Here is a 15,321-nt window from a genome sequence, read left to right as displayed (position 1 = left end):
GTAAAAAATAGAATCAATGATGTGATCTTTCCTTAAGGTTAGAACTCTGTATAGTAATTTTGACCAGGTAATTTGGATTTAGGCAGTCATGGTTTCATATATCATATTTTTTTCTAGTAATAGCATGGGATATTAATTACTTTGTCCTGTTTTTAGAAATGTTGCTCAAATTCACTAATTAGATGTTAATTTATAATGCTTAATATAAATGCCGTGTAGTTACTTATTTTCTCTCCCATATATTACATTCCTCATATTTTAAGTCTCATTTGAAATTTACATTTTTCTAATTTAGAACCTTTTAGAAAAATCAACTGAAAGGGAAACTCGCCAAGAATATGCCCTGGCTATGATTCAGTGCAAAGTTCTGAAACAGTTGGAGAACTTGGATCAGCAAAAGTATGATGATGAAGATATAAGTGAAGATATAAAATTTCTTTTGGACAAACTTGGTGAAAGTGTCCAGGATCTTAGGTATGTTGTAGCATGACTTAATTTGAATAAATTTATTTTAAGATTTTGGGTGTGTACACATAGGAATGCATATCTTTTAGGCAAATTGGTAACTCTAGTATTGAATAATTGTATTTTAAAATAGAATTAGACAAAGATTCAGCCCTTTTCCTCCCTTCTCCCCAAATACAGTTTAATAGACATGTTAAAACCTAATGCAATGGTGGGTTACAAAACTAAGAGTATAATGTCATGGAGGTTTTAATTTGGTAAAGGAATGTGATGATGAGACACATGTGCAGATAAAATACGTAGTAGTATGGGATAAAGGCATTCTAAGGATATAAAAGCAGAGTTTATATAACGTTATAAGAGGAAAAGATTATTTCTGACTAAGGGATGGGAAGGAGCAGGATACAAGATTTTGAAAGGTTTTATGGAGCAAGTACCATTTTAATTGAGTATGAATTTATTTAGGAAGATGGCAGAGTAGGTCAGAAAACTCCAGGATCTCCAAATTTCCTTCACAGAAAAGAAAGAACATCACTTTAGAGTGAATGTAGAGTGGCAGAAATAAATAAAACTCTGGGTAAAGTAGTTGTCCTCCTAAAATAACTTAAACAAGGTAGTAACAAGATTTCCCTACTTGGGATTCCTGAATATTTTTGCTTTCTTGTATTTAAAAAAATGTTTTATTGATGCTCTTTTTGGATAAGGAGCATTTTTGTCACTACTCATTAATTCATCTCCCAACCCCAACCAAAGAGAAGCCCTCCTTTTTAACAAATGCATATAGTCAGACAAAACATATCCACACTTTGACTACATCTAAAAATATTATATCTCTTTATCTCCAATATATTACCTTTTTCCCAAGACATAGGAGGCATGCTTTGTTGTCAGTATTCTAAAGTTATGACTGGTTGTAGAATTGATCAGATTTCTCAAGTATTTCACTGGTATAATACTCTGATCATCATGGAAATTATTGTCCTGGTATTGCCCATTTTGGCCTGCATTAGTTTATGTAAGTTCCTGAGCATCTCTGAATTCATCATAATTATTTTTTTTTATGGCATAGAAATATTACATTCATACACAACAGTTTGTCCATACATATGCCTATTAATGGACACCAGTTTTTTCTTTGCTATAACAAAAAGTGCTGCCATAAATATTTTTGTACATATGGATCTTTTCCTTCTCTTGGAACATTTTGGTGTATGCACATAGTAATGGTATTTGGTTTTCTCAAATGGTTGGACCATTTACAGCTTCAACAACAGTGTTTTAGTAATGTGCCTGTCCTCTGATAGGCCCCTCCAGCTATTGTCATTTTTTTTAGAATTTAAGTTTTAATTTATATTTCTCTTATTAATACAGTATTTTTAAAAAATATGGAGCTTACATTTCTTCCTTTGAAAACTGCCTATTTCCTTTTACCATTTATCAATTAGTAAATGACTCTTGTTCTGATATATTTATATTAATTCCCCATATATATTAGCTGTCAGACCTTTTTCAGACAAATTTGTTGCAGAGATTTTAGCTCATTTAATGGATTCTATACATATTCTTACTGTATTAGTTTATCTTGTGCAAAAGCTCTTGGTTATTTTAAAAGATCCATTTGTCTTTGACATGTAAACTAACCCTTGTTTAGTTAAGAATTCTGTCCCTAGGTATAGTTGTGAAAGATCTCTCTTTTTCTCCTCTAATTTATTCATGATATGACATTTTTCATTTAGGTCTTATTTCAGTTTTGCATTTTTGTGTTTCTTTTTTTGCGTGTTACATTGAAACTATGTCACTGTGTTCTATTGTTTTTGGATTTTATTTACCTAATCTGTTCCATTGATGAACTTTTAAGTTTCTTGGCCAGTACCAGATGGTTTAGTGATTCCTGTATTATAGTATAGTTCGAGCTTTTGTACTCTAAGGCCCCTATCATTCTTGCTTTGTCTTTTTATACCCAGAATCAGTCTTTGCTTCTGGAATGCTTGAAAATATTTCATTAAAGGTCCATTTTTTTTTTCAGTATTGAATTTTATTCAGTTTTGTAGGATGTGTTGTTCTTAGCTGTAAGCCCTTTTTCTTCTTTTGCCTTTTTGTATAAGGTATTCCAAGTTTTTAATTTTATTGTAATTGTTGGGTATAGTCCCAATCAGATTTGGGTCTCAACTCCTGTGATTTTTGTGCGGACTGGGAAAAATCACTGGTTTTTCTCTTTGGTTTTTTATTGACTCTTTTTATCATCTGAACCTCTTATTTGTCATGCCTGAGACCTGGGCTTGGATAATACCTTTCATGGACCCATCTTTGCTAAGAAGTCCTCATATGATACTTGTTTTCCTGAATACTTAAACAAGGTCAAGATGACTGTCCTCACCAAATTTCTTAGAAGGCTTTTTTTCTGCTATCATTAAACCTGAAATATAGGAACATGTGTTCATTTGCCTGAGTCCTTTAACTGATGACTGTCTTGGTGATAAATATAAAAGTTGGTTCTCTTTTTCCCTCCTCCTGACTCATTTGCTTTCTTTGGAACTAAATGTCAGTTACTTCCTACAGTGCAATTTGGGCATAGCATGGAGACATAAGTGATGCTTTGTTCAGAATAGTTGGAGATTTAAAAAACCATCCACTTTTAACAGCTAATTATTATTTTTAAATTAAAGGGCTTAGTGCCTAAAGACATTGTTCAGGTTCTGAATTCGTGGCAAAAATGTAAATTAACAATATTGCATTCATGTTTTTGTATTTGTGATCATAGAAATTTTGGAGTTGAAAGAGTCCTAGTAGGTTATTTAATTCAACTTGTTACCTTTTTCATGAATTCCCTGTACAACACTGCAGATAATGGTCCTCTAGTTTCTGCATGAACACCTGTAGATATAGGGGACTCAGTATCTCACAAACTACTCCATTCTGTTTTCAAACATTCTTAATTGTTAGGAAGTTCTTTCTGTCATTGATTATTATCTTTTTTGTAATTTTTATCTATTCATCCTGGGTCTGCATTTTGGACTTAATACAGATTTAGTCTACTCTTTCTACTAATTGATAGGTATTATTCTTTCCCTTTACCCAACTAAGTTGTCATTTTTTAAGGTCAAAATACTACCTTGCAAGTGAATTGAAGGTCCTTTTACTATCCAGTCTACTTCTCCCTAGATTTCTTTCAGTTTTGAATATAAAATACGAAATTTGTCTGAGTAGTGCAAAGCAACACTATTAACTCTCTTGTTTTGGGTTCTAAGCTTCTGTTAATGCAGTGTAGCTTTCTCTTCCCTCTCCTCCCCCTGTATGGGGGTCCAGACCTGCCATTTTATTAGTAAAGGGTAATCGTTCTCAAGAAGATCACACTTTGAGGGTATCTGTGAAGCCAAAACTATTTTCATAACAATACCAATATGTCTTAATGGTAAATATATTCAGATATGACCCACATTAAAAAAAGCTCTTAGGGATTCCTCAGTAATTTTTATGCATGTAATAGAATCCTGATACCAAAGAGTTTGAAAACTATTGGCATAGGGAATTGTGGTTTAGAAACTCCCTTAGCTGACTTATATCATCTACTCAGTTGACAGTTATAACCCGAGAGTTTAGCCTGGACCCACTGAGAAGTTCATCGACTTTCTCATGGTCACACAGCTAGTGTGTGTCAGAGTCAAGATTCCAACCTAGATGTTCTTGTCTCAAAACCCAAGTTTCTCTCCACCCTGTTACTTAGAAGGCCATTGATTCTCCTCTTCTCTTCCCCTTCGCAGGGAGAGTTCGGGGTCAGGTGGGTAAAGAGAAGGGTGGGGAAGCTGCAACACCATATAGATGCCTTACTGATTTTTGTGTCACCTAAAATTCTTAAAGTATTTTTCTCAAGATATTAATGCTTTCTAGTCCTCATTTCATTCTGTATTCTTGTACTAGATTCTTTGTACCTATGTTTGGGGCTTATTTATTATGCCCATTACAATTCCTGTTTAGAAACACAGAATTTCAAAATTGGAAGGGACTAGAGAGATTAATCTTACTTTTTCCCAAATAAGAGTCCTTTTTATAACACACACAAAACTTCAAAACCTCTAGTTGTTGCTTAAACTTCCCAAGGTAGCCCTTTCCACCATTGGATAGTTTTAATTTTAAGCAAATTTTTCCTTATATCAAATCTAAATACTTTTCTTTGAAACTTTTACCCACTCTTTTTAGTTCTGCCTTCTGTGGGCCAAACAGAGTAAAACTGCGCCTTCTGCTGACAATTCAGACACATTTTTATGAATACATAAAGATGTAAATATTTACTTGGTAACCTGTCCTATTTTACTGGTGACTTCTGTCAAGCATATTGGTTTATAGTTTTTTTAATTTACCATTTTCCCCTATCAAAATTGGGGCATTTGCTCATCTCCAGTCTTCTGGAATGTCTTAATTATTGACAGATCTTTAAAGGTTCCTCTTTTAAAAATTTTTTTTTTTAAAGATTCTGGTTTCATGATGAAAAATTACAAAAAATCCCCTCCCCCCTGCATTATTGATTCTTGGATTCAGAAAAGCAGATGTAGTTTCCTGGACTAGGAGATTTGAATTTACTTGCTTTTGTGCCGTAGCTTTCTTATTTTCTCTTTAACCATATTTGTTTTACCTTTTCCAGTAAAAAGATGATTCTTTGTAGTTAAGAAGACAGAAGCAAAAGAGATGTTTGAATAGTTTGGCTTTGCCTCCACATCTTCTTTATTAGTTGCTTTTCCCTTCCTAGTTTTTTCCTTCTTGTAATAACTTTTTTTTTTAAAGCACTTTGTATTTTCTCTTGCTTTTCACAAGTCTGCTCTCATTTTTGTCCTTCTGACACTTTTCTTATTTAGTCATTCCACTCTTTCATTCTTTCTTGGTTATTGGACCCTGTTTCCATGTTTTATATATGACTTTCAAAAACCCAGGCTTGTTAGAGAGTTCCCTGTTAAATTATATTCATCCTTTTACATGACTCCCCATTTCCTTCAGAAAAATTATATTTTGAGAGATATTCATTCATTTTTAGAGCCTTTGGCCATGGATCATGATTATCTTTTGTTTAAACTTTTGAAATCTGCTTCCTAATTTTTAGGGCATATTTCTATAGTCAAAGAGTTTCACTCCTTGTCTGTCAAAAACTTTAATTATAAATGTTTACTTGGTAGGTTCCAGTTGCATCCTCTTCCAACAGTCATTTCTTTCTTGATCACCTGGATTCAGTTTAAGATTCCTTTCAGTGCTTTCTCTGTGAAGATCTCAGATGATCAGAAAGGCACTCAATTTATCTACCATTCAGCAGAAGAGACTTTAACTAGTTGTTTGGATAGCTGAGAAATTCTTCATTGACTCCTTGATCTTACTTCTTCCTGCTTATGTCACATATAATTTTCTTTTTCTGATGCATGGTAAGCACTGAATGCATGTTTGTTGACTGTTCCTTGCCTTCAGTTTTCAGCCAAATGTTCTGCACTGTGGTTTTCCCTTCATGTATTTAAAAAAGTATTTGTGCTTCACCATAATAGGGCTACTTTACCTTCCCTCAGTTAGATTTCATTGAATCACAGAATCTGATTTAGGTCTATAAATCTAGTTAAAACTATAACAAGAATTATTTCTACAACATCTCCAAGAGGAAGTCATAACCCCTAGCAGACCTCCAGAGATGGGGGAATTCCCTCACTGTCAACGTAGCCCATTCCATTTTTGTCCAGTGTTACTCATAAGGAAACTTTCCATAGAACTGAAATATGTCTCTGGAGTTTCTTCCCTTTGTTCCTAGTTCTGTTTCTAGCCTGTTGTTTTTTTTTTTTCTTTAAACAAAACTTGCTTAGGTCCTCTTACAAAGAATAGGCCTTCACATAGTTGAAAATAGTGATCTTTGTTCTTTTTAAGTGACAAAAATGTATTTTTCTCTGATGTATTCTAATTGTAACTTCTGTGTCATCAAGTCTCACTTATACTTGTGAAGTCATATATATACACACACACACACACATATATGTATATATCCCTCCATGTCCTAGCATTGTATAACTTTGTTTACTTGTTAGACTTATTAGACACTGATTTTAAGTGTGTTCTATTTCATACCAACCATTTTAGCTTGACTGTAACATTTCATACTTATGATTAGTTTTAACAGTGAAAATAGCATCAAATTTGGGGACAGAGGACATGAGGTCATATGCCATCTGCTTTTAGATGAATCAGCTTCTTTGGGTCTCAGTTTTCCCATCTGTAAATGAAGGGTTTAGATGATCTCTGAGGTCCGTTTCAGTTCTAAATCTATGAGACTCTTGTCTCTTCTACTTACACTATCTTGTGACTTCACATACTTTTATTCATGTCTGGCACCCTAAAAGTGAATTTTACTTAAATTTCATAAAAGATACTATGAAAGTTTTATTACATTTTCAGTATTATTAGTAGTTACCTTACTTTTGATATAATTATATCTTATTTGAAGTTCACAATATTTCAATTTATATTGCTGGGGGTTATGGGAAAACCTTTTGACTCAGGCTTTGAATTATTAGAGACAACTTTAAAAATTTTTTAAAAAATATTTTTATAGCTCATTTGATGAATACAGTTCAGAACTCAAGTCAGGAAGACTGGAATGGAGCCCTGTTCATAAATCAGAAAAATTTTGGAGGGAGAATGCTGCGAGGTTAAATGAAAAGAACTATGAGCTGTTGAAGTAAGTTCTTATTAAAAAAATTTGTCTGTTAATTATACTTCATGTTTAGATTCTTTAGATTGAAAGAAGTTTGTATTTCTTTAAAATTTTTAAATTAGCAAGCATTTATTAAGTACTTACTATATTTCTGGACACTGGAAATGCAAATACAAATGTGAGACAATCTGTCCTTCAGGTGCTTACATTCTACTGGAGTGAAGGCCATGGCATGGTCACAGATAAAAACAGGATACATGCTAAATATATGCTACATTTTGCCCAGAGGACTTGACTCATATGGACCTGGGTTCATTTTGGGAGGACTTTGATGTATATACTTCTAATAGCACCTAATAGCACTTTAAAAAATCTTTTTATATTTATATATTTTAAATATATAAAAATTACTTATTTGCCTGTGATATCTTTTAAATAAATAATTATATAGCAAACAACTCACAAAAAATCCAGACCTGATTAAAATATATATTTAACACCAAGGAAAGCATTTATTACAAAATCCTTTTATCTAAGGCAAAGCTATCCTTGATTTGCTTTCATGTTGAATGAAAATTCAAGTTAAAAATATCTCTGTTTTAGGTAGGTATTGTTAGCTTGAAGGAAAGCAATAGGGCAGAATCTTTGTTCTCTTGTGATATTTCTATCTTCAGATAAGAAAAGATTTATGTTTGGTGACTACATTCGTGAAGTTATTGTGAGAAAATTGTGGTAGTAGTCATTTCTTCAAGATCACATGTATGTTAATGGACAGTGATAACCAAAGTTGTCAGAAGGTTAAACTGAAGTTTATATTGATTTAATTTTACTTTTATAATGAAGATTTCTAAAGCCCTCCTTGTATGATAAAAATTACAGTTATCAATAATCATTTGCCATACAACATATTTTACTGGAGGGTATATGCTAAGGATTCAGGATCTAAAGAAATGTAGCTTCTGCAGACACAATTTTAATTTCACGTACATAAGGTTACAAAAAGGTTAGGGGCAATAAAAAGAAAAAGATTTTAATTTTGCATCATAATTATTCATGTATATGAATATGAACGTCAGCTTCTTGAGGACAGAAATTATATCTTGTTTTGTCTTTGCAGCCCCAATTATGTTCCACAGAACCTTGTATATAATATGTACTTGATAAATGTTGATTGATTTTTAAATCAGTTATTTTGATTTAATTAAATTAAATTTTGATTTTGATAAATCAAGTATTTTCTGACATTTGAACTAGTTATGCTGTTAACCCATTTTAAAGTTACTTATCTGTCAAAACGTCTAGGTAAACTGAAAAGAAGTGTGGCAGAATCTAGGCTTAGACCGGTATTTTGTACCATTTATCAAGAAAAACTCCAAATGGATAAATAACTCATACATAAAGACTGATTTCATAGAGGATGAAGGAAGGGATTATTTTACATTTGTATGGATAGATACGACTAGTCAAGGGATAGAGAGTATCACAGAAGATAAAGTGGACAGTTTTGGTCAATAAAAGTTTTTGTACAGACTTTAAAGCAACACAGCTAAAATGATAATGGAAACTAAAAATTGAGGGTGAAGAGAAATCTCTGTAGCAGGTTTCTTTGATAATGGTCTCATTTTCAAGATATACAAGGAACAGAATAAAATTTATAAAGAGAGACCTTTCTCAAATGATAAATGGTCAAATGATATAAAAAGGCAGTTTTCTAAGGAAGCAATTAGACTTTTGTTAATGGGAGAAAAAATTAAAAAGACTACAACAAGGTCATCTTTTTTTCTTAGCACCGAGCACCCATTTACTGTCTTAGTAAATGTTTCATGAAGCCATCCATAAAACTTAAGGTAGGTAGGTGATAGTTACCAGTCCCATCTTATCTTCTCCACTAGTACCCATTCCTCTTATCTTCATCAATGAACCTAGGAGGTTAGGGTCCTAATCCTAGCTTCTGTCAGGTACAGGTTCAGGAGGATTTCTCACTCTGAAACCTTCCCTATGTCTAACAATAATAATAATTATTATTATACTAACAAAGTACAATAATAATAATAATGCCAACAACAGCAAGAGGAACAATAATAACAACAATGATGGGAGTATGTAAAGGTTTGCAGAATGCTTTACAAACATCTCATTTATCCTTACATGAGGTAAGACACACAGAAGTTTCTTACCTAAGGTCACACAGTATAAATTGTCAGACACTAAATTTGAACTGAGTGTAATTACTACTACCTACACCACCACCCTTCATTGAACTGTTCTTTAAGAAAAGAAATAAAGCCTTTGCCCTCCAAAATCATCAGTTGACTAGATAACATGCCTTTTCCTTCCAGAACCTCATCCTGAAGGAGAGTCTTAGAAAAAAGGCCTGACCAGGGGCCAGGTACATACTCATGGATGAGGCCTTCTTGATATAGTTGTTGAGTTGTTTCAGTTGTGTCCCACTCTTTATGGCCTCTTTTTGCAGTTTTCTTGTCAGAGTTAATGAAATGGTTTGCAATATCCTTCTCTAGCTTGTTTTATAGATGAGAAAAGTGAGGCAGAGAGGGTTAAGTGATTTGCCTTGGGTCACACAGCTAGTGAGTATCTGAGGCTGGATTTGAACTCAGGCCTGGTACTATACACTGTGTCACGTAGCTACCTGGGTTTATCTTTATATAGACCTCTCTACAGTCAGTGCCATCCTAAAGTCTTAAAGATACCAAGAAATTTGTATTTCTTTATGAGATTCTTCAGGCAAAAAGAAATTTACATAATGGCTACTAACTGTATGCATGTGGTAGCACTGTATGAAGAACATTATCAGTCCATTTCTATACCAAAGGGAGATTTGGCACTATTGCTTGGCTTTTTAGATAACTTTAACCAATTGAAGACTAATGAATACCAAAACCTTAATAATGCCCATGGAGTATCGAAGTACTTTAAATACTAAAGAAAAGATCCTCCTGGGGGCAGAGCCAAGATGGCAGAGAGAGTTCAGAAAACTGCCTGAGCTCTTGTAGCAGCAACCACACTGGCATACTCAGGATGGCTGCTGGCACAGGTTCTTAGATCTGCCTTAGTAGGAAAGATAGCTGTTTAAGGGGCAACAATCTTTTTTAATTACATTCACTAGTTCAGGGGAAAAGTCAGCACCCTGAACTTCAAAGAAAATACAAATAGAGAAATAAAGACCAACACACAGGGCCCTTACTGCCTGAATCAAAGCAGTATTGCTATACACTTTACATACATCTCTGGATCGAGAGAACCTTTACATCTGTGCAGTTTGAGAGATGTGAACATGTGACCAATCAGAATCTCAACCAGGGAATTGCAAGATCCCCAAAGCAAAATACCAACTCAGAGTATATATACACTTCTGAGAGCCAGAAGGCCTCACAACCTTTGTGATTCTGCCTAATTAGAAATTAATAAAAGGTGTGAAAGCCTTCCTGCAAACAAGCCTCCCCTAAGTAAGCTTCTCTTAATGGGTTCCACCTGAGGCATATTAATGGGAGGGGAAAATCTTGTATCCCATTAACATTACAGCTCTCCCCAGTTTCCCTGAGAAATGTTAAATCAAACCTCTGAAAGAATTCTGGACTGACAGAATCCACAAAAAGATGGAATGAAACAATTTCCCAGTCCAAGATAACTTAGAAGGACTTTAGGAAAGGTCTGTCTCATTTAGGTAAAAGGGGAGCACAGCTCCGCACAGTTGGTGCCGGGTGAGCCAGCAGGAGGCTCTTAGCTACAGCACACATCAGTAGCTGAGGCTCTGTGGTTCTGGCTTAGCAGGCAAAATGCCAGCCCAGGGACCCAGCGCAGTGGGCAAGCCACTAGCCCTAGAGGCCCTGGCTCAGAAAGCCAGTGACCACATCTTTGGCCTTCGGAGCAAGAAGCTTGGGACAGTGCCTCCTGTACCCCAGGAGTAGAGCTCAACTTTAAAAAATGAGCAGAAAACAAGAGAAGAAAAGGAAATGAAAGGAATTAGAATAGGCAATGAGGAATCAAAACTATGACTGTGCAGATGATATGATGGTATGCTTAGAGAATCAACTAAAACTACTTGAAATAATTAACAACTTTAGCAGAGTTCCAGGATATAAAATAAACCCCTATATATCATCAACATTTCTACATATTACCAGCAGAGTTCAGCAAGAAGAGATAAATTCCATTTAAAATAAATGTAAACAGTATAAAATATTTGGGAGTCGACTTGCTTAGATAAACCCAAGAACTATATAAACACAATTATAAAATACTTTTCAACACAAATAAAGTCAGATCTAAACACCTGAAAAAATATCAATTACTAATGGATGAGTAGGCCAAGTTAATATAATAAAAATGGCAGTTCTACCTAAATTAATTTATTCAGTGCCGTATCAAGCAAACTACTAAAAATTATTTTATGGAGCTAGGAAAAATAATGACAAAATTCATCTGGAAGAGCAAAAGGTCAAGAATATCAAGAGAATTAATGGAAAAAATCGCAAAGGAAGGTGGCATAGCCATCCTAGATCTAAAACTATATTATAAAGCAATAATCATCATAAAGCAATAATCATCAAAACTATTTGGTACTAGCTAAGAAATAGAATGGTACACCAGTGGAATAGATTAGGTGCACAAGACACAGTAGCAAATGATTATAGTAATCTACTGTTTGATAAACCCAAAGACTCTAGTTTCTGAGATAAGAAATCACTATTTGACAAAAAGTGCTGGGAAAATTAGAAAATAGTATGGCAGAAACTAGGCATAGACCAGCATCTCACACCGTTTATCAAGATAAGGTCAAAATGGGTGATACCATAAGCAAATTAGAAGAGTAAGGAATAGTTTACCTGTGAGATCTATGGAGAAGGGAAGAATTTATGACCAAACAAGACAGGAAACAATGAAATACAAAATGGATAATTTTGATTACACTAAATTAAAGGGTTTGCACCAACAAAACCAATGCAACTGAGATTAGAAGCAAAGCAGAAAGATGGTAAACAATTTCTACAGATTGTTTCTGATAAAGGCCTCATTTCTCTGACATATAGAGAATCTAGTCATGTTTGTAAGAATACAAGTCATTCCCCAATTGATAAATGTTCAAAGGATATGAATTGGCAGTTTTCAGATGAAGAAATTAAAGCTATCTATAGTCATATGAAAAAATGCTCTGATCGGCTAATATGACAGAAAAGGAAAATGATAAATATTGGAGATGTGCAAAATTGGGACACTACTACATTTCTGGTGGAGGTATGAACTAATCCAGCTATTCTAGAAAGCAAAGGGCAACCAAACTGTGCATACACTTTTATTCAGCAATACCACAACTAGGTCTGTATCCCAAAGAGATCATTAAAAAAGGGAAAATAACCTAGATATACAAAAATATTTATGGCAGCTCTTTTTGTGAAGTCAAAGAAATGGAAATTGAGGGAATGCACATTAGTAAGGGAATGGCTGAACAAGTTGTGATATATATGAATGTAATGGAATATTATTGTGCTATAAGAAATGATGAGCAAGCGAATTTCAGAAAAAACTTGGAAAGACTTATATGAGCTGATACTGAGTGAAATGAGCAGAACCAAGAGAACATTGTACATAGTAAGAACAACATTGTATGATGAGTAGCTATGACTGACTTATCTCTTCTCAGTAATACAATGATCTAAGACAATTCCAAAAGGCTCATGATGGGAAAATCTATCCAGATCCATAGAAAGAAAGATGGATTATGAATGCAGATTGAAGCATACTATATTTTTTTTATTTTTGTTTTTTCTTTTTTGTTCTGTTTCTTTTATAACATGACTGATGTGGAAATATCTTTACATGACTGCACATGTATAACCTATATTGCATTGCTTGCCATCTTGGGGAAGGGCAATGGGAGGAAAGGAGGGAGAAAAAAATTGAAAATCAAAATCTTATAAAAAATAAATGTTAAAAACTTATCTTTACTTATAATTAGAAAAAGTAAAATACTATTTACAAAAAAAGAAAAGAAACTCCTGGAACAAGAGACCACATTCACTAAGTTGATTAATAAATTAGTGTGTTCATCAGGAGCTCACCACGAGCCCTTCACTGTGTTAGGTGCTAGGGATAGAAAGACAAAAATGAAACAGTCCCTTCTCTCAGGTAAATGACAGAATAACATCTCCCTTGTGAAGAGGTTCCCCTAAGACTGAAGACTTGACCACTCCAGAGTCATTAAATCAGTGTGAGTTATTCTTAGGGGAACCATGTCTGAACAGCACCTTAACACTTGGTACTGAGGGGGTCTAGATTGACACTATTCTTTGTCATCAGAGGATCCTTCATGGTAGTGGCTTAGACAAATGGTCCTTCTCCCACTTCTTTTCTTTTTTTTTTTTTTTAAAGCAATCGGGGTTAAGTAACTTGCTCAAGGTTACACGGCCAGTTATTTCTGGGTGTGTTGCTGAGTATCTGAGCCCAGATTCGATCCAGGTCATCCCGACACTGGAGCCAGTGCTCTTACTCACTGAGCCACCTGGCCGCCCCTAAGCAATTGGGGTTAAGTAACATGCTCAAGGTTACACAGCCAGATGTTTCTGGGTGGGTGCTAAGTGTCTGAGCCCGGGATTCAATCTCCAGGTCTTCTCAACACTGGAGCCGGTGCTCTTACTCGCTGTGCTACCTGGCCGCCCCTTCACTTCTTCTTTTCTCTGTAACTCAGAGGTCCCTGTCTAGGCAAAAACTTCTTTCTCTGCTATGACTGTTACATGCTTATTTATCTAGTTATCTCACTCCTAACCATCCTGAGCCCTATCTGGCTCTGTTCTTCCCTTTTGTCATCTGGAACCCATTTCTGTCATAAGTCAGTTCCTCTTATTTTACCAGTTCATCCTGCTCTGATCTCTATTTCCTGTCTCCACAGTCTTCATCCTGTAATTCACCAGTTCAGTAATATACTGACTGCCCTCTTCTCTTGAATGTCTTGTCTTCAGGTCCTCTCAACTCTCATATCTTACTAAATTTTAACCTGGGATTATTGGTACTATCTACCTTCCTACTTGCATATTATTGAACCATCCTGATAGGGTTTACTATAAAGACATCACCTAATCTCAGCTGGGCCCTAATTGTTACATTACAATTTTTTCTTCCCTTATTGACTAATATATTCCTCTCAGAATTTTCTCTAAGACTCAAGTACTCTTCACTACCAGCTTTCCTCTCTTTCAACAGTAGTTCTTGTCTTTTACTTCAGTGAGAAAATTGAGACAATCTATCATGAACTCCTTTTTCTCTCATATATACTAGGTCATACTTTTTCTAAATCATCAATCAGCATACATTATTTATTAAGTATTTATTATGAATCAGCCTCTGTGCTCAGCACTGGCGATACAAACAAAAAGAAAGTCTGTGCCTGCCAGTAGCTCACATTCTATGGGAGTGTGTGCGTACACACACACACACACACACACACACACACACTAATGCAAATGAAGGCAGAATGTATGGAAGGTAACTTTAGATGATACCTTTGCTTTGTTCTCTGATAAAGAAATGTCCCTTTTTGCCAAGACCAACTTCCCTCTTCCCACATTTGTAATTTTGATGCAGTTGTTTTCTATCTCCTGTGGGAGCTTGCCCCTTTTCTTATTCCCCTTTATGTCTTCTTCATTCTCTCCCTTTTTGAGATTGTCTTCTTGAGATTCTCTCTAGTTTTTCATGACACTACTCTCTTGATTGTTGGTCCTTTTCATTCTCCTTTGCTGCATCTTCATTCAGTAATCCCCTCAAATCATGGATGTCCCTTAGCACTCTTTACTCTTCTCTTCTCCCTCTTTTTTTGCCCTTTGGTGATCCTATCAGCTCCCATGGATTCAGTTATCATGTCTATGCTGATGATTCCTCAGTCTGATATTTTAAGCTCTTCACAATTTAACTTAAACAAACTCTCACATTATTTCTCTTCATGCACTCTCTATTCCAGCCAAACTGACCTACAGTTCTTTCTTTTTTATTTTATTTAAATAATTTTAAATTATAACTTTTATTTTAAAAATATTTTATTTTCTTCCAAATTAGTTTTATTTTTCCTTAATAAATTTCCCCAATTTTTTTCCCAAAACAATTTTTAATATGTTTAAAAAAATTTTTTTTGATTTCCAAATTCTATCTCTCCCTTCTCCACTCCCTAAGAT

The 15,321-nt window shown here is 34.6% G+C and overlaps 1 protein-coding gene across 3 annotated transcripts in view; it reads left to right on the top strand.

Moving 5' to 3' along the window:
- ATP6V1H (ATPase H+ transporting V1 subunit H) overlaps positions 1-15,321 on the top strand; it is a 114,968-nt gene that overhangs the window by 49,701 nt on the left and 49,946 nt on the right. For all 3 annotated transcript variants that reach the window (XM_069099941.1, XM_069099939.1, XM_069099940.1), the window contains 2 exons: positions 296-474; positions 7,040-7,165. In XM_069099941.1, coding sequence (XP_068956042.1) covers positions 296-474; positions 7,040-7,165 — 305 coding nt within the window. The remainder of the gene's footprint in view (positions 1-295; positions 475-7,039; positions 7,166-15,321) is intronic.

This window comes from Petaurus breviceps, unplaced genomic scaffold (genome assembly GCF_028583685.1).
Source record: "Petaurus breviceps papuanus isolate PSGF00001 unplaced genomic scaffold, PetGlider_PUasm1.0 38, whole genome shotgun sequence".
NCBI lineage: Eukaryota > Metazoa > Chordata > Mammalia > Diprotodontia > Petauridae > Petaurus > Petaurus breviceps.
This window is presented reverse-complemented; position numbering and strand designations above follow the sequence as displayed.